Here is a 17,324-nt window from a genome sequence, read left to right as displayed (position 1 = left end):
AAGTTTAGTAAAAATGATTCCCATATTTTCTTCAAGCTTTTAACAACAGGGTCTGGTTTTTTTATTGTGTATTTATAGAGTACCTAGCACAATGATAGCTCAGTCCATAACTGGAACTATTAGATATACTGGAATGATAAGTAATGATAGGGAAGGTTTGGAAGTGGTAGTCTTTTAACGGAGATAATAATCTTAACTGTCTAAAAACACTACACACCTGAGCCCCAGCAGTGATGTCTTCTCTGGGGAGGAAGATCTGTGCATGTGACACCCACGTTGCAGTGGCAGAGAATCTTTTGCCCAAGATTCTTGGAACACGGGCCAGTATTGCCTAGCAACTATGTAACTGATCATACTCATGTCACAATAGATACCTGCATAAACCTATTATACTGCTCATTCACACCTGAATTGGCTGTGGTTGCCAGGTAGGAAAAGCTTTTCTTATTTCTGCCTGGAAGCTCAGAGTCAAATCCTGTCATTCAAATTAAAATCACTGCAGGGCTTGGAACCTGTATCATTACAAGGAGATAGTTTAGGGACCCACACTGAGACTGCTGGGTTGCAGGGGTGGGGAGGGAGTGTATAATATGGAGAAAGATGGTTGGACTACTAGATTGGTTGTTGGAGACATGTACAAGCTAAGTGCACCTGATGGGGGAAGCTGAAACCAAGAGAATTACTGTAGCCTAGAGGATATGCTGCTGCTGCTGCTCCCCTGAGGTGAAGTGGTGGGCTACAGGCAGCATTCCCATCTGTGGACCTTTGTATAGTTATCATATACAGTCCCCATGCACAAGCCAAATTTAGATCAGAAGAAAGAGTCCATGAGGTTGCTCGTAAACATACTACCTTGCATTTCATTTAACATATTTTAACAGTTTAGGTCTGGCTCTGGTGCAAGATGCACAGACGGAAGCTCGTTGTGTTCCCGTGAGCCCTGGACTCCCAGCAAACGGTCAGTAGACCCCGACCCTGACCCTCAGCACAGCTGGGAGGTAGGTGGGGCCTGCAGCGGGTGGGTGCTAGACAGTTGTGAGAGGCAGCTGGGAGGAGCCAAGGAGGGTTATGTCCCCACCCAGCTGCTACTTAGCCCAGCCCCCCAGGGAGCCATGCGAACAGAGCTGCACAAACAGGCGCACTCTGGGCCTGGTGTGGGAATTAGCGTGGGAGGACAAGCAGGAGGAGCACAAGGATCTAGGCAGTGAGCTTGAAAAGAAGGGCTAGCACAGGAGTAACCCAGACTACTACCTGTACCACAGTGGGGACACACCGCACCCTGAAGATCCCCCCTGTGACTGCCACCCCCTTAGTACCTCTGAGGCCTCCACCCAGATGGCACCCATGGTTCCAGCCTCCACTCAGATGGGACCCCTGGCTCTCGACTGTGGGGGGCTGCCTGGCATGACTGCAAGCACCTGGGATCAGGAGCAATGACACCTCCCCTTGTGAGTTTTGCTCCACATTGGAGTCTCTGGAGTCCATAGGGGAGCTCCAGATGGCAGTGCAGAGGTTGTGTGCCATCAAGGGATGGCAAAAAGGATATAGATTCCTGTTGCTAGGCTCTTTGCCTGAAGAATGAAGAGGGAAGAGCAAAGATGGCTGGCAGGACAAGGGTGGACAAGAGGAGCTCCTGTGAAGTCCAGCCATGAGTCACTTGGATGAAGGTTGTTTCCAACCCCAAGGAATGCTGCGCCAGGGTCACCACCCCCCTTGATCTTTACAACAGGTATGAACTCCTTGCAGCACCAGTAGAGCCAGCAGAACCACCAGCTCCAGCACCTGAGGAAGAAAGGCAGCCAGCAACCACCCCTAAGAAGAGTGGTCATCTTGGGAAACTCCCTCTTGAGGGGGACAGAGGGAGTGATCTGCTGCCCTGACCCCTAGCTCATGAGGTCTGCGCCCCAGAGGCCCATATTCAGGATGCAGCTGAAAGGATCCTGAAACTTATCTGGCCCTCCAACCACTACCCCATGTTCCTTATCCTTTGGGGCATGAATAACATGACTTGGAGCAATTCCAGTTAGGTTATGAGTGACTACAGGGCTCTGGGAGCAGGGGCTTAGAGGGTTGGAAGCACAGGTAGTTTTCTCCTCAATCCTTCCAATCACGGGTCATGGGCATAGGAGGAGAGATGAATTGGAGAAGTAAACAGAAGACTGTGGCACTGGTGCCATCGCGAAGACTTTGGCTTCTCTGACAACAGTCCTACACTTCAGAGAGAAAGGCAGCAGTTAGTTGGGAAGGGATGGCTTCCACTTCACTCCAGTGGGGAAGAAGCTCTTCTCAGCCAGAATGGTTGACCTGCTTGACCAGGCTTTAAACTACATTCGCCAGGGGATGGGTGGACAACCACCAGTTCAAGCCCACCAAGCAAAAACCACAAAATCAGCAGGTCAGGCTGTACAAGGGAACTCACTCCTACCCCAGCTCAGGGATGGGACTCTTCTAGGAGTGCAGGGAAGTCTAGGGCTTCCAATGGCAGGCTTACTTGCCTGTGCACAAATGCCAGGAGCCTGGGGAATAAACAGGAGGGACTGGTCTCTCTGCTAAACAGATATCAATACAATCTCATAGGGATAACAGAGACCTGGTGGGACTCCATTTATGACTGGACACCAGGTATAGATGGCTACCTGGTATAGGAGGGAACATGTTGCAAGAAAGGGCAGAGGTGTAGCTCTCTGTGTGAAGGAGCAGTATACTTCCCTACAAGCAGAGATTGGCATCCAAGGAGGGTGACTTGAGGCCCTTTGAGTTAGAATATGGGGGGAATGTAGTGAAGAAGGTATAATGATAGGAGTCTACTATAGAGCTCCTAATCAGGAGCAAGAGCTTGACCACAAATTTGCTAGGGAACTGGCAGAGGCTGCACGCTGTCAGTGCATGGCTGTCACGGGCAACTTCAACTACCTGACATCTCATGGGAAGAGCACTCAGCCAAATCTCTTCAGTCTTGAAGCTTCCTCACTTGCACTGATGAGCTCTACTTGTGTCATGAAGTCTATAGGCCAACAAGAAGTAAGGTGCTGGACCTGGTACTGGTCAAAGGAGATGATCTAGTGAGTGACCTGAGAATCAAAGGGAAACTGGGAGACAGTGACCATGAGTTGATCACTTTATTTATCTGTCACAAATCTGGCAAATCAGTCAGCAATGCAGAAATCCTCAACTTTAGGAAAACTAACTTTTACAAGCTCAGGAGGATAGTTGTTGAGGCCCTGATCTGACAGGGAAGGGAGTCCACGATGAATGGTTGCTCCTTGACGCAATCTTTGAAGCACATGGGAAATCCATTCCAGCCCATAGGAAAGGGAGCAAAATGGCTGGGTGATCTCCTTGGCTCAGTAGTGAACTCATGGACTTCCTGTACCTAAAGATGATAATAAAGGATAGAAGGCAGGAAACACCACTAAGGAAGAGTATTCAGCACTGGCCTGCACCTGGAGGGAGTGAACTAAGAAAGCCAAGGCTGAAACCAAACTCAGACTGGCTATAGGAATCAAGGACACTAAAAAGTCCTTCAGATATGTGGGAAGTCAGAAAAAAACAACTGACTAGACATCAGGAGGCGCTACTTCACTGTTAGGGGGGCTAGAATCTGGAACCAACTTCCAAGCGAAGTGGTGCTGGCTGCTACCCTGGGGGTCTTTAAGTTGAGGCTAGATGAACATCTTGCTGGGGTCGTTTGACCCCAGTACTTTTTCCTGCCAAGGCGGGGGGTCGGACTTGATGATCTGCTCAGGTCCCTTCCGACCCTACAAACTATGAAACTCTGAAACTAAGGGCAACATTGGACCCTTACTAAACCAAATGAGGCAGCTGATAAGCAACACCCCAGAAAAAGCCAATCTCCTTAACAATTACTTTTCAGCAGTCTTCCACCAGCCCAAGGAGATGACCGTGCCTGACAAGATGCAGGATTACCAGGGTGACGGCAAACATACACATACCATTGGTGCAGATCTTGTGAGGGAACACCTTGAGAGGCTGGACATCTGCAAATCAGCTGTCCCAGATAAAATGCATCCAAGAGTGCTAAAGGAACTGCCTGACATCATATCGCAGCCAATGGTGAGGATATTTGACAACTCGTGGTGCTCAGGTGAGGTACCTGAAGATTGGAAGAGAGCCAATGTGGTGCCTATCTTCAAGAAAGGGAGGAAGGAAGATCTAGGAAACTACAGGCCAATTAGTTTGACCTCAATCCCTGGAAAGATATTGGAAAAAATCATCAAAGAAACTATTAACAACAGGATAACAGAAGGCAACATTCTGTAAAATAGCCAACATGGTTTCATTGCAGATAGGTCCTGCCTGACCAATCTTATTTGCATCTATGACCAGGTGACACATCACCTGGACAAAGGAAAAGAGGTTGATATCATATATTTGGACTTCAAAAAAGACTTTGACCTGGTGTCCCATGATGTCCTCGTGGTAAAATTGGGGCACTGCGGCCTCAACAACCTTACGGTCTGATGGCTGGGGAACTGGCTCCGTGGTTGGATCCAGAGAGTGACAGTGGAACTGAGTCAGCATGATGCATGGTGACCAGTGGGATCCCCCAGGGCTCCATTCTCAGACCTGCTCTCTTTAACGTATTTATAAATGATCTGGACTCTGGTGTCAGAAGTGGACCGGCTAAGTTCACTGATGACACCAAATTATGGGGAACTATGGTCACACTAGAAGATAGGCTGGCAATTCAGGTTGACCTTGACAGGCTTGCAGGGTGGGCGGATCAAAACCTGATGGCATTCAACATGGAGAAATGCAAGGTGCTTCACCTCAGGAGAAAAAACCCACATCATATTTATAGGCTCGGTCATGCTACATTTGCTAGCACCACCACTGAAAAGGATGTGGGGTCATGACTGACCACAAGATAAACATGAGCCACCAGTGTGATGCTGCATCCGGCAGAGCAAACAAAACTCTGGCTTGCATCTACTGATGCATCTCAACAAGACTCAGGAAGTCATTCTCCCGCTTTACTTGGCCTTGGTGAGGCCACAACTGCATCCAGTTCTGGGCTCCGCAATTCAGAAAGAATGAGGAGAAGCTTGAAACAGTCTAGAGGGGAGCCACACGCATGATTAGAGGACAAGAGAGCAGGCCTTATGAGGAAAGGCTGAGAGCCCTGGGACTCTTTGGCTTGGAAAAGCATAGGCTCAGGAGTGACTTGGTAGAGCCTATAAGTACATGTGGAGTATGCATTAGGAACTTGGAGAACATCTGTTCACCAGGGCACCCCAAGGGAAGACAAGGTCCAGTGGTCACAAACTCCTAGAAGACCATTTTAGGTTGGACTTAACTTTTTTACTGTCTGGGTCCCCAGGGCGTAGAATAGACTCCCCCCAGGGGTGGTGCAAGCATCTACTCTGGACACTTTCAAGAAACACTTAGATGCTTATTGTTCTGGGATCATTTGACCACAGTTGACTTCCTGCCCCTTGGGCAGGGGGCTGGACCCAATGATCTTGCGAGGTCCCTTCCAGCCCTAATGTCTATGAAATCTATGAAAACGTCACTTAGCATCTAGTGCGGACAGTGATCATCCAATTTAGAAAGTTGGTTAGTTGCCTGAATTCTAGAAATGCCTTTTCTGCCACTTAGATAAGCTCACAGAGGTGTCTGAGCAGACAAGGCAGCTGGGACTGAAGCAAAAAACCTATTTGAGATGTTCCAATGTGGGACAAATACTGTGTTCAGGTGCAACCTAAACTGTCACTTCTTCTCTGGGCCCTAGAAAGGCTCCACTCCCTCTCCCCAGGAGAGTTTCTTGGAAGGTAGAGAAGTTGGCTACTTTTCTTACTCAACTGCAGTTCCCCTTATAGGTTAAGATTTCTAGTGAAAGTGTTCCTGAATCTTGCTAAAAGCAGGGCAGGGGCAGGAACTGGAAGATGTATTTAAAAAAAAACAACAAAAACTTCTCAGCTGGCTCAAACTATGACTTTTTTAGTAGAAATTTCATTATTGCCAATTGGGCTGAAATTGAATTTCCTTCAGTCAAAATGGCCCTTAGGGCTTCCACAGAGCATCCAAGGGACTCCTAGCATAGATGGCAATCAACTCCCTCTGTTTTCAAGAACCAAGAAGCCAAGTTGACATAAGGGCAGATGGCAATGAGGATGATCAAGAGGCATAGACAGGAGGGAGGGATGTGGGGTGCTGGCAGTCACAGAAAGAACTGTTAACCCTTCTTCTAATCTTCCCTTCAAGGCATTAGCATGCCCAGAGTTTCTGGGAGGAAGGAAAAAGGCATCCATAGATTTCATAGACATTAGGGCTGGAAGGGACCTCGGAAGATCATCAAGTCCAGCCTCCTGCCTGAAGGGCAGGAAGTCAGCTGGGGTCATCGGATCCCAGGAAGATAAGCATCCAATTTACTCTTGAAGGTGTTCAATGTAGGTGCTTGAACCACCTCCAATGGCAGGCTGTTCCAGACCTTGGGGGCTCAGACAGTAAAGAAATTCTTCCTTATGTCCAGCCTGAAATGGTCTTGCAGTAGTTTATGACTGTTCGACCTCGTCATCCCTTGGGGCGCTCTGGTGAACAAACATTTCCCCAGATCCTGATGATCACCCCTGATAAACTTATAGGTGGCCATCAGATCACCCCTGAGCCTGCGCTTTTCCAGGCTAAAGAGCCCCATGGCTCTCAGTCTGTCGTCATAAGGCCTGTTTTCCTGACCTCTGATCATGTCTGTGGCTCTTCTCTGGACTCTCTCAAGCTTCTCCAGATCCTTTTTGAATTGTGGAGCCCAAAACTGGATGCAGTTGGATGTCCAGCTGTGGCCTCACCAAGGCTGATGACCTCCATCTATCACTATATGCTCTGTTGGTGTCACTGGGCATAACCCCAGGTAACTCAGAGGGATGGAAGACCACGAGCGTCGAGGAAGTCCTTCTGCTGATTGTGAGTGGTACACTGATGACAGTAGCATTGTTGTAGAAGGGCAAAGGAGGGCAGGTTATGCTGTTGTGGCCCTCTATGATGTTGCTGAGGCCAAGGGTTTGCCCGCCAGAACATCTGCTCAACTTGCTGAACTGGTGGCCCTGACCCAGGCGCTAGAACTGTCAAAAGGGAAATGGGTCAACATCTATACCGACTCTAGGTATGCTTTTGGAGTACTGCATGCCCATGCTGGCCTATGGAAACAAAGGGGACTGATGACAGCCCAAGGCTCCCCAGTGAAGTATGGACCCCAAATTCTCCAACTCCTGGAAGCTGTTCAACTTCCCTCAGCAGTGACAGTAATGCACTGTAAGGCGCATCAGAAACAGGATCAAGACATAGCCAGGGGTAACGCCTGGGCGGACAGAGAAGCTAAAAATGTTGCCACCCTGAGGACGCTGAGACCTGCTGACACCCATATGCATGCCCTCATTCCATCAGTGGGGGAGCTCCCGGATCCCCAGTACTCGTATGAAGAAAAAGAACTAGCTGATAAGCTTGGTCTCCAAGAAAAGAAGGGATGGCTCTGCTCTACGGACGGGAGGATCCTCCTACCAAAGAGCCTGACCAAGTCGGTGTTACAATGGCTACATCAAACTACTCACACTGGAAGAGAAGCTCTCACTCAGTTAGTGAACAAATATTTTCTAACCTCTGGACTTCGACATCTGGCCTCCCAGATACAGGCCAGCTGTTCGATTTGTCAAAAGAATAACTCTCGACCCAGTTTCTCAGCACCTCCAGCCACTTTGGAACCTACCCCAGGCCCAGTACTGGTTTGGCAAATAGATTTTACTGAGTTCCCCCGAACTCAAGGATTTAAGTATCTCCTTGTTATAGTAGATCGATTCAGCGGATGGCCTGAAGCCTTTCCGTGTCGCAATTGTACAGCCAAGACTGTCGCTCTAAAATTCGTCCGGGAAGTTATTCCCCGCTTCGGACTTCCCCAGTGGATGGAATCTGACAATGGAACACATTTCACTTCAGAGATCATCCAAAACATCTCAGATGCCTTACAGATCCCCTGGAAACTCCATACTCCATGGCGACCACAGGCTAGTGATGTAGTAGAACGTACAAATCAGACCCTCAAGCATCATCTATCAAAGATCTGCCAGGACGCCTCTCTGCGATGGCCCAATGCTTTGCCCCTTGCTCTGCTTCGCATCCGTGCCCTCCCCAAGGGAAGATTAGGGCTTAGCCCCTTTGAAATTATGTTTGGAAGGGCATGGCCTATGAACGGGACGCCAGTTCTAGCAGGGGAGTGGGAAATAGGATGTAATATTTTGTCACAGTATATGTGCTCTCTATCTGCTGTTCTTTCTTCTCTCCATAGGTACACTAAAGACTTGCAGCCTCTTCCGCTGGATGCTCCAGTCCACTCGTTACAGCCAGGGGATTCCGTGCTCGTTCGTACCTAGAAGGATGAGCCCCTCCAAGAGAAGTGGAAAGGACCTCACACTGTCCTACTAGTTTCCCACACAGCAGCAAAGGTCGACGGACACAAGAACTGGATTCATCACTCTTATCTGAAACTGGTGCCTACTCCACCCGCGGAACAGTGGACCATCCAGCCCACCGACGACCTTGGACTAAAGTTGCTATTTAAAAGGGGAAAAGTTTAGAATTAACAGTATGAATTCTAGTTTAAGTTTCAAGACTACTGTAGCATTTTCCCTTTTCATTGTAGGCTTTCTTTTCCTGCTACCTTCTACTGCATTCTCTTTACATGCAGGGTGGGGAGGGGACCCAGCAGACTTCATTACAAACACCTACGAAGCATTGAAGGTTACTTTTGCCAGTGAGTTTAACCTATCTAACTGTTGGATATGTTCCCAAATCCCTTATCACGCTACAGGACTCCAATGGCGAGCCATTCCTAGTAACTGGTCAGATATCTGTCAGGAAGAAATAGCCATTAATATCATGACTCTATCTTTAACCCCTCAGCATACCCCTCCATACCTGGAATCGCTCCTGGGCGACCACACTTAGCTAACAACTGTACCAAAGAGGCTCCTTTTAGTCTCTCTAATTCCTCATGGAAGCCAGAGTGGAATGACTCCTATATCCCCCAGCCTATCCGCTTATGTTCAGTTCTCCCTGGGCTGCTTTGTTATGCTCAAAATGAAACCACGAACCATACCTGGTTCGCCGGCAATAGTTCATGCCAATATTATCTCTCTCCTAATCAAAACATATCCATGCCTTTGTATAATAGCTCTGGTTGTGACACCGGTGAAGGCTTGTTTTTCTTTACTCCAGATCAATCCAGTCGAATGCGAGAAGGGCTTAATGGAATGGTGGGAAATGGGGAAACTTTTTGGATTTGTGGTACCTCGGCCTACAAATGGCTACCTGATGGCTGGTATGGAAGTTGCTACATAGGGTTTCTTGCCCCTCCCCTTTGAGTTTTAACCCACCTCCCACCTGGCTGCCCAAGACGCCAAAGATCCCTCTATGCAACTCCGCCACCTCTTAGTGAGGGAGACCAATTTGGCACGATCCTTCTCCCAGCGTATGGAGTAGGCCGGTTAGCCAAGCTGTATCGTCAACTTTCTGTGTTTCTTACAAAATTCGCCAATGACACTTTAGCTATTGAAAAGAGCCTTTACTCCGAGATTTATCAACTTTGTTTATTATCTCTTCAAAACCGTCAGGCTCTAGATTATGTTTTAGCATCTCAGGGCGGGGTATGTGCTCTAATTGGGAATGAATGTTGTACTTATATCCCAGAAAATTCCCAAGATATTAACAAACACATTTTGTCGGCCGAACAGGCTTTTGAGCAGTGGAAAAATCAGGAACGTGAACCCACTGGTTTTGATTCTCTCTGGAGCTGGTTGCCCAACCTCGGAGGCCTAGGAACAGGCATCCTTCACCTCCTGGTCACCGGTGTTGTGTTGTGTTTAATTACTCTCCTCTTATTTACGTGCTGTAATGCCCTCCTGCACAAAGTCTGTGCATCCCCCTCCCTGAGTGCTTCACTATACCCCTGCATTGAAGATCCCAATCCTCAAACACTCAATCACTTTTTATCTTCAGAATATGAGAAAACTCAGCCAAAACTTTGTTGAGTATTCTCAAAGGGGGGAGTTGTTGGTGTCACTGGGCATAACCCCAGGTAACTCAGAGGGATGGAAGACCACGAGCGTCGAGGAAGTCCTTCTGCTCTGGGCTCAGACGAGCCAGGACCCCCCCTTGCCCAACCTTTGTAACCCTTTCTATGGCGCCTGCAATCTCCTGTCCTTCTGGAAAACAGGCGAGCTAAAACTGTTATCTGTGGAATGCAAGGGCACCACTCAGAGAGAGAAGGGAGGAGGGAAATGGGAGGAAGAGGGGGGCCAGCTGGTGGAAAATCGCTAGGAAAACTGACCGAGGTATAAAAATCCCACTGTTGCAGGGTTAGGCACGCAGGATTTGAGACCATACAGTCTCCCTGTGCCTTTTACTTGAGCTCAAATAAACTCTGTCTGCTTCCCCCCAGTGTGTTTATTTGGCGCGATGCACACCGGGCAACGAACCCAATTGTCGCCTCCCTCGGGCACCTTGTGCCGGCAACAGCTCTTTCTCAGGGGCAAGGCAGCTTTAGGGGCAAGGCCTGAGTTCTGATCCCTCCTGTTCTACTGCCCCTCTTGGGACTCATCTGTCCCCTGCTACAGAGCAGAGGTAGCCAGCCTGAGGCACAAATGCCCCAAGTGGCATGATAGCATAAGGGCCATGTTGTAGCTGTGATGGTCCAGAAATGACACGAGAGGCAAGGATTCCTTAGTCATGGACATTTTTTCCTGTACCAGCAGCATAGCTGGGATACTTAGACAAGCTTTCCAACACAAGGCTGCCCTGCTCTGGTCTAACTAAGGAGCCCTTGCCCCTCACAAGGGCCACTGCAGCCGGGCACCAAAGCAGCAGAGGGCAGAAAGCAGAGCAGCAGGGGAAGGGGCTCAGAGCAGCACTCAAGGAGGGCATGGCCCTAACTGATGCCCCTACCAAATGGGCTGGCCCCAAGGGTTTGAACTGCAGGCTGAGCCCCCACCCCCATGAGACAAGAGCCCCCTGTAACGTTTGAAAATAACAGTCTGAGGGGGTCTCCACTTTTATTAGGGCATCATGATAGGCAGCCCCATTTTTTTTTTGCAGACCCCTCCAAGAGTCACAGAACTGGAATGGGCCTCGTGGGATCATCAGGTCCAGCCCCCACCCCCGCTCTGTGCAGGAAAGGCTGCGGGGGTCAAGCAGCCCCAGGAAGGTGTGTGGAGTCAAAGTGCAATTCAAATTCAGACCGCTGTGCGACAGGGGGCAGCCATGCCTGGGCCGCCAGCAGAGCTCCCCGCTCCCGCGCTGCGATACGCACGCCGAGAGGGCCCAGCTCCCTCCACTAACAGGATGCCAGCAGCAAAGGGCGGCGTCCACCACCCGGTAGTCGCGTGGCGGGGCGGGCACTCTCGTCAGGTGCTGCCACCGCGCGCATGGTTCCACGCTCTCCCTATTGGCTGCCGCTGCCACGCGCTATGCCTCCCTCCCACACTTCGAAGGGGTGGTGGGGTCTGCGCCTGCGCTTGCCGGCTCCGAGCGCGGGGGCTGCAGTAGCCGCTGCAGCTGCAGCAGTAGTAGGGGCGGGGGTCCCGGGAATGCCCGTGGGCAATGGGGGCGGACGCGGTGGAGGCCGAGGGAGGCGACTGGAACTGCGAGGAGGTGACGCCGCCGGTGCAGCAGCCGCAGCCTCAGCCAAACGGGCTGGCGCCGGGGCCGGGCACGCCGGGGGAAGCGCAGGCCATGCTGGGGGCGGCCCCGCGGATGCCGGTGGCGGTGTCGCGGCGGCGCCTGGCCGTGCTGGCCGCCTTCTCGCTGTGCTCGCTGGCCAACGCCTTCCAGTGGATCCAGTACAGCATCCTGAGCAGCGTGTTCGTGGGCTTCTACGGCGTGGACTCGGCGCGCGTGGACGCGCTGTCGCTGGTGTATATGGTGGCCTACGTGCCGCTCATCCTGCCCGCCACCTGGCTGCTGGACGCGCGCGGCCTCCGCCTCTGCGCGCTGCTGGGCGCCGGCCTTAACGCGCTGGGCGCCTGGGGCAAGTGCCTCAGCCTGCGGCCCAGCCGTTACGTCGTCACGCTGCTGGCCCAGAGCGTGTGCGCCGTGGCACAGGTCTTCCTGCTCGGCCTGCCTTCGCGCGTCGCCTCCGTCTGGTTCGGGCCCCGCGAGGTCTCCACCGCCTGCGCCGTGGCCGTGCTGGGCAACCAGGTGCGCAGGCCCAGGGGGAGGGTGCTTGTGGATGTCTGGGCGGGGAGAAGATTAAGAGGGTGTGTGCCTCTGGGTGTGTGGGGGGCGTGTCAGGGTCTGTTCAGGGGTGTGGGTGGAGGGTAGGTGAGGCGGGTGTCTAGGTGTGGGAAGGGATGTCTGTCTGGGTCCTTGTGGGTGCAGGGTAGGTGGGTAGGTGTGAGTGTGGTATGGGAGTGGGTGTATGCAGGAGTGGCTGGGTCGGTGTGGGTGTCTGAGCATGGGAGTGGTGTCTGGGTTGCGTGGGTTGGTGTGGGTGTGCAGGCGTGGCTGGGTGGGGGCATGGGTGTCTGAGCATGGGAGTGGGTGTTTGTGGTTGTCTGGTCAGGTGTTTGGGGGTGGTGTGTGTGTGTCCTAGGTAAAGGGCTGGCATCTCCTTTATTTTCTTTGCTGTATAAACCAGGTTGGGAAGGAGGAGATCCAGGCTGAGGAGGGAGGGAGGGGAGCCAAAGCCCCTGGCCAAGGAGCTAGGGCCAGGGGGCACATCAGTGGTTAGAAAAAGGAGGCGTTGCAGAGGGAGAGAAGGAGTGAAACCCCTGGGCAAGAAGCTGGGGTCAGGAGACAGGCAGATAGGTAGAGAAAGGGGGAGATCCAGGTGGAGGGAGGGAAGGGGGTGAGGACTGAAGCCTATGAGGGCTTCAGGGGATGGCCTGATGGTTAGAGAAAGGGTGAGGGAAGAAGGGAGGGGAGTAAAGTCCTGGGGAAATGGGTGGGGCCAGGGGAAAGGCTGGGGGTCAGAGGAAAGGGGGCATTCAGGTAGAGGGAGGAAGAGGAGAATTGGAGCCTCTGGAAACCTGCCTTATTGAAAAGGAAAACCAAGAGTGAAGAAGAGAAGGCAGCCTACGCTGCAGGGGAGCAGAAGATGTGGGGAGGGTCTGCAAGGAATGGGTTTGCTTTGGCAGCGGGGTGCCTGCATGCCTGCTATATATGCAGACCTCACTGTTGTCTTGAGTCCAGGTAGGACACTCCTTTGCAACGCACCTCCAGGGACATGACCTCCCCAGTAGTGTCCTCAGTCACCAGGAGGAGAGAGCATCCTAGTACAAAAAGAAAAAAAAAAGTCCACTGCCTTTATTTCCGCTCCCCCCCAGAACCAGAGTTTCCATTTTGCCAATGAATGAATGGCTGTTAATCTAGTGATGGAAACTGCAATTTATTGCAACCCTAGTATTGCATCAGAATCCTCTCTGTTCTGATTCAGGAGTTTACCAGGGCTTGTGGGGTGGGCGGGTCATTGCAATTCAAGGTAGGTTTCAGCTGGGGAGTTTAATGAGAAGGAAAGGAGCATTTGTAAAGCTAGATTGCTTCTTGTTTTTAGAAACCAGGCTGGGGACTTAACAAAACGAAACTCATGAAATCATTTTGTGTAGCTTAAAAGGAACCAGTTTCAAATGCATGCAGTGTTTTTGTAGCACACCATCGTATTTAACTCCCCCCATGACTTCAATTTAATTTTTCTTTAAAATTTCTAAAACAAAGGAGAAAGTGGCCTCTAGTTGAGATTGAAATGAGACTAAATGTGTTTTGGGGTTTAGTTAGATAATTGTACTTGCTAGTATGTGTGGACAAATGATAAAATACTGCAGTATAATGGAGAGGAAACTTGATGGGACTGTAAGGCTGATGGAAACGCACGTGCTGGGTTGGCATGAATTTGAGATGAGTGTTTTTCAGTCCCCCTGAAGGAGATGCTGATGCGTAAGTCAGGGAGCTACTTTCCCCGCTCTTCCCCCCCACCCCATTCTCCTTACACATTTGTGGTTTTGCCACCTGAGACACCCCCATGCACCCATCTCAGCTGCTTGTAGTGAGGGGGGAGGTGAATCATATGGAGATGCATATAAAGATAGGATGCTGTGCATGCGTGTGTGTGTGCATGCACATGCTTGTGGGGGGCAGGGGAAGCAAGAGGGCTTGGCTTATATATACTTATGGACTCCAGAGAGGCAGGTAGATAGTTGTGTTAGCCTGAAGTGAAATAGGGCAGGGTGGCATCTTATAGGCTAACTCATTCAGAGAAGCATAAGCTTTCATAGGCCACAGCCTACTTTGGCTATAGTATCTGATGAAGTAGCCTCTGAAAACTTATGCCTTTCTGAACCAGTTAGTTTGTAAGGTGCCATGCTGCTCTGCCTTATGTCCAGTAGAGGCATTTTGCTTTTGATTCTGGTCTGGTGGACGTGTTAAATCATAGAATCATAGAAGTAGGGTCAGAAGGGACCTTGTAGATCTTCAAGTCCAACTCCCTGCTTGGGCGGGAGAAAAACTGGACTCAAATGACTCCAGCCAGGTAGGCACCAAGCCTCTTCTTAAAGATCCCCAGGGTAGGAGCCAGCACCACTTCCCTTGGAAGTTGGTTCCAGCTCCTAGCCACCCTAACTGTGAAGTAGTTCTTGCAGATGTCTAAACCTACTCTCCAATAATTTGTGTCCATTATTTCTTGTCATGCCAGGGGGTGCTAGGGGAAGCAGTGTCTCCCTCAAACCCTTCTGGTCCCCCCTAGTGAGTTTATAGACAGTCACCAGGTCCCCCCTCAGCCTTCTCTTGTGAAGGCTGAATAGGTTTAGGTCCTGCAGTCTTTCACTGTAGGGTCTACCCTGTTGTCCCCGGATCATGCGGGTGACCCTCCTTTGGACCCTTTTAGCGTTGTCCACATCCCTCCTGAAATGGGGCGCACAGAACTGACGCAGTACTCCAGCTGTGGCCTGACTAGCGTTGCATAGAGGGAGAGGATCACCTCCCTGGCTCTACTTGAGATGCACGACAAGGTCCGGTTAGCCCTGACAACTGTGACCTCGTGTTGTTGGCCCATGTTCATCTTGGAGTCAGTAATGACTCCAAGATCCCTTTCTGCCTCCGCGCTCTCAAGAAGGGAGTTTCCCATTCTATAAGTGTGCTGCTGGTTTCTGCTGCCTAAGTGCAGCACCCTGCACTTGTCAGTATTGAAATGCATCCTGTTTATTTTAGCCCACTCCTGTAACCTATCCAGATCTTGCTGCAATTTTTCCCTCCCTACTAGCGTGCTCACCTCACCCAAAATTTTGGTATCATCAGCGAATTTAAACAGGTTGCATTTCACCCTGTTGTCCAAATCGCTGATGAAGAAATTGAACAACACAAGCCCAAGAACCGAGCCCTGGGGGACTCTGCTGTCCACTTCCTCCCAGGTTGAATATGACCCGTCCACCACCACCCTCTGAGTACGATCCTTGAGCCAATCTGCAATCCATCTGACTGTGTAAGCATCAGTGCCACAGTCGCCTAGTTTTTTGATGAGGGTGGGGTGGGAGACGGTGTCAAAGGCCTTGCTGAAGTCTAGAAAGACTATGTCCACAGCGACACCTGCATCCATTGCCTTTGTGACCTGATCATAAAAGGCAGTCAGGTTGGTCTGACAAGACCTGCCCCTAATGAAACTGTGCTGGTTGCCCTTGAGCATCATCCCTGAAGCTGGCCCATCACAGATATGCTCCTTGGGGATCTTTTCGAAGAGTTTCCCTAGGACTGAGGTAAGACTGACGGGCCTGTAGTTGCCCGGGTCCTCTGTCTTCCCTTTTTTGAAGATGGGGACCGCGTTAGCTATCTTCCAATCATCTGGCACCTGGCACGAGCACCACGAATGCTCATAAAGCCATGCCAAGGGCCCTGCAGTAACCCCAGCTAGCTCCCTCAACACCCTGGGGTGGAGAGCATCTGGACCTGCTGACTTGAACACATCCAGCCCCTCCAGAAGCTCTCTAACCCGGTCCTTCCCAACCTGAGGTCTGGAGGCGTTCCCCTCAAGTCCGTCTGGCATCACGGTGGGGATGTCCCGGTCCCTGCGCAAGTAAACGGAGGTGAAGAATTAATTAAAGAGTTCCACTTTCTCCTCTGGCGCAACCACCAGATTGCCCAGCGTACTTTGCAGGGGCCCCACATTACCTGGTGCCATCTTCATCCTCCCTATATATTTGAAAAAGGACTTTTTATTATCCTTGATCTTGGACGCTAGTCCTAGCTCTATGTCCGCCTTAGCCTTCCTGACAGCCCCCCTACGGGCCCGAGCAGAGGAGGTATACTCCTCTTTGGAGATGGCACCCCCCTTCCACTGGGTGTACGCTGCCTTTTTGGTAAGCAGGCATTCCTGGACGCCGTTGGTGAGCCAGGGGGGCTTTCAGGCACTCTTACCCCCCTTGCTTCTTGTTGGGATGGGCTCCCCTTGGGCCCTGAGTGTCGTTTCCTTAAGCAACGACCACTTGTCCTGGACACTGAGTTCCCCTGCCCTCAAGGACCCCAGCACCTCACCCACTAGTCTCCTCAACTTGTTGAAGTTGGCCCTCCTAAAGTGTAGGGCAGCCGTTTTGCTGCAGACCCTTGACACCCTGTGCTGGATGGTGAATTCCAGCAAGTGATGATCGCTATCACCCAGGAGGTCAAGAACCTGGAGGCCCCTTACCAGGTCGTTGACTGTGACCAGGACCGGGTCCAACAGGGCATTTCCTCTGGTGGGACTGTGCACCTCCTGAATTAAGTGGAGATCCTGTATCTCAGCCAGGAACCTCCTGGAACGGTCCAACCTGGCTGACTATTCCTCCCAGCAGATGTCTGGGTAATTAAAATCACCCATGACAACTACATCCCTTGGCTTAAGTGCCTCTGCGAGCTGGCCTGAAAATTCCTGGTCCAGCTCCTCCCTTTGGTTGGGGGGGTCTGTAGTAGACCCCCACCGTCAAATCGCTCTCCCCATGGCCCCATTGAATCTTGACCCAGAGCACTTCAGCCTGCCCTTCCTCTGACCCCATTCTGCTGGCAGAGGATGTGTAGTGCTCCTTGACATAGAGCGCCACACCCCCACCTTTCCTTCCTTCTCTATCCCACCTGTAAAGCCTATAGCCCCTAATGCTAACTGCCCAGTCATGGGACGAATCCCACCACGTTTCTGTTAGCCCTGTGACATCTGGGTTTGAACTAGCTATTCTGAGGGCGTGTTCCTCCTGTTTATTCCCCATACTGCGAGCATTGGTATATAGTCATTTAAGGCGTTGCAAGACTCTGTGTGCTGCCCCCCCCGTTTAGGGAGACTGTCTGGACCCCCGTTCCTTACCTTA

The 17,324-nt window shown here is 51.1% G+C and overlaps 2 protein-coding genes across 4 annotated transcripts in view; both read left to right on the top strand.

Annotated features, from left to right (window-relative positions):
• TATDN3 (TatD DNase domain containing 3) overlaps positions 1–10,992 on the top strand; it is a 70,092-nt gene extending 59,100 nt beyond the window's left edge. The window contains exons 10-11 of one of the 2 annotated variants that reach the window (XM_090049190.1): positions 882–958; positions 8,297–10,992. In XM_090049190.1, the coding sequence (XP_089905316.1) occupies positions 882–958; positions 8,297–8,381 (162 nt within the window). In that variant the 3' untranslated portion in view covers positions 8,382–10,992. The remainder of the gene's footprint in view (positions 1–881; positions 959–8,296) is intronic. The other variant, XM_090049181.1, reaches the window with a different exon arrangement.
• Positions 10,993–11,157: 165 nt separating this feature from the next.
• FLVCR1 (FLVCR choline and heme transporter 1) overlaps positions 11,158–17,324 on the top strand; it is a 39,062-nt gene continuing 32,895 nt past the window's right edge. The window contains exon 1 of one of the 2 annotated variants that reach the window (XM_090049137.1): positions 11,158–12,201. In XM_090049137.1, the coding sequence (XP_089905263.1) occupies positions 11,605–12,201 (597 nt within the window). In that variant the 5' untranslated portion in view covers positions 11,158–11,604. The remainder of the gene's footprint in view (positions 12,202–17,324) is intronic. The other variant, XM_090049129.1, reaches the window with a different exon arrangement.

The sequence above is a fragment of the Crocodylus siamensis genome, chromosome 1 (genome assembly GCF_052110815.1).
Source record: "Crocodylus siamensis isolate JL-2025a chromosome 1, ASM5211081v1, whole genome shotgun sequence".
In the NCBI taxonomy this organism is placed as follows: domain Eukaryota; kingdom Metazoa; phylum Chordata; order Crocodylia; family Crocodylidae; genus Crocodylus; species Crocodylus siamensis.
This window is presented reverse-complemented; position numbering and strand designations above follow the sequence as displayed.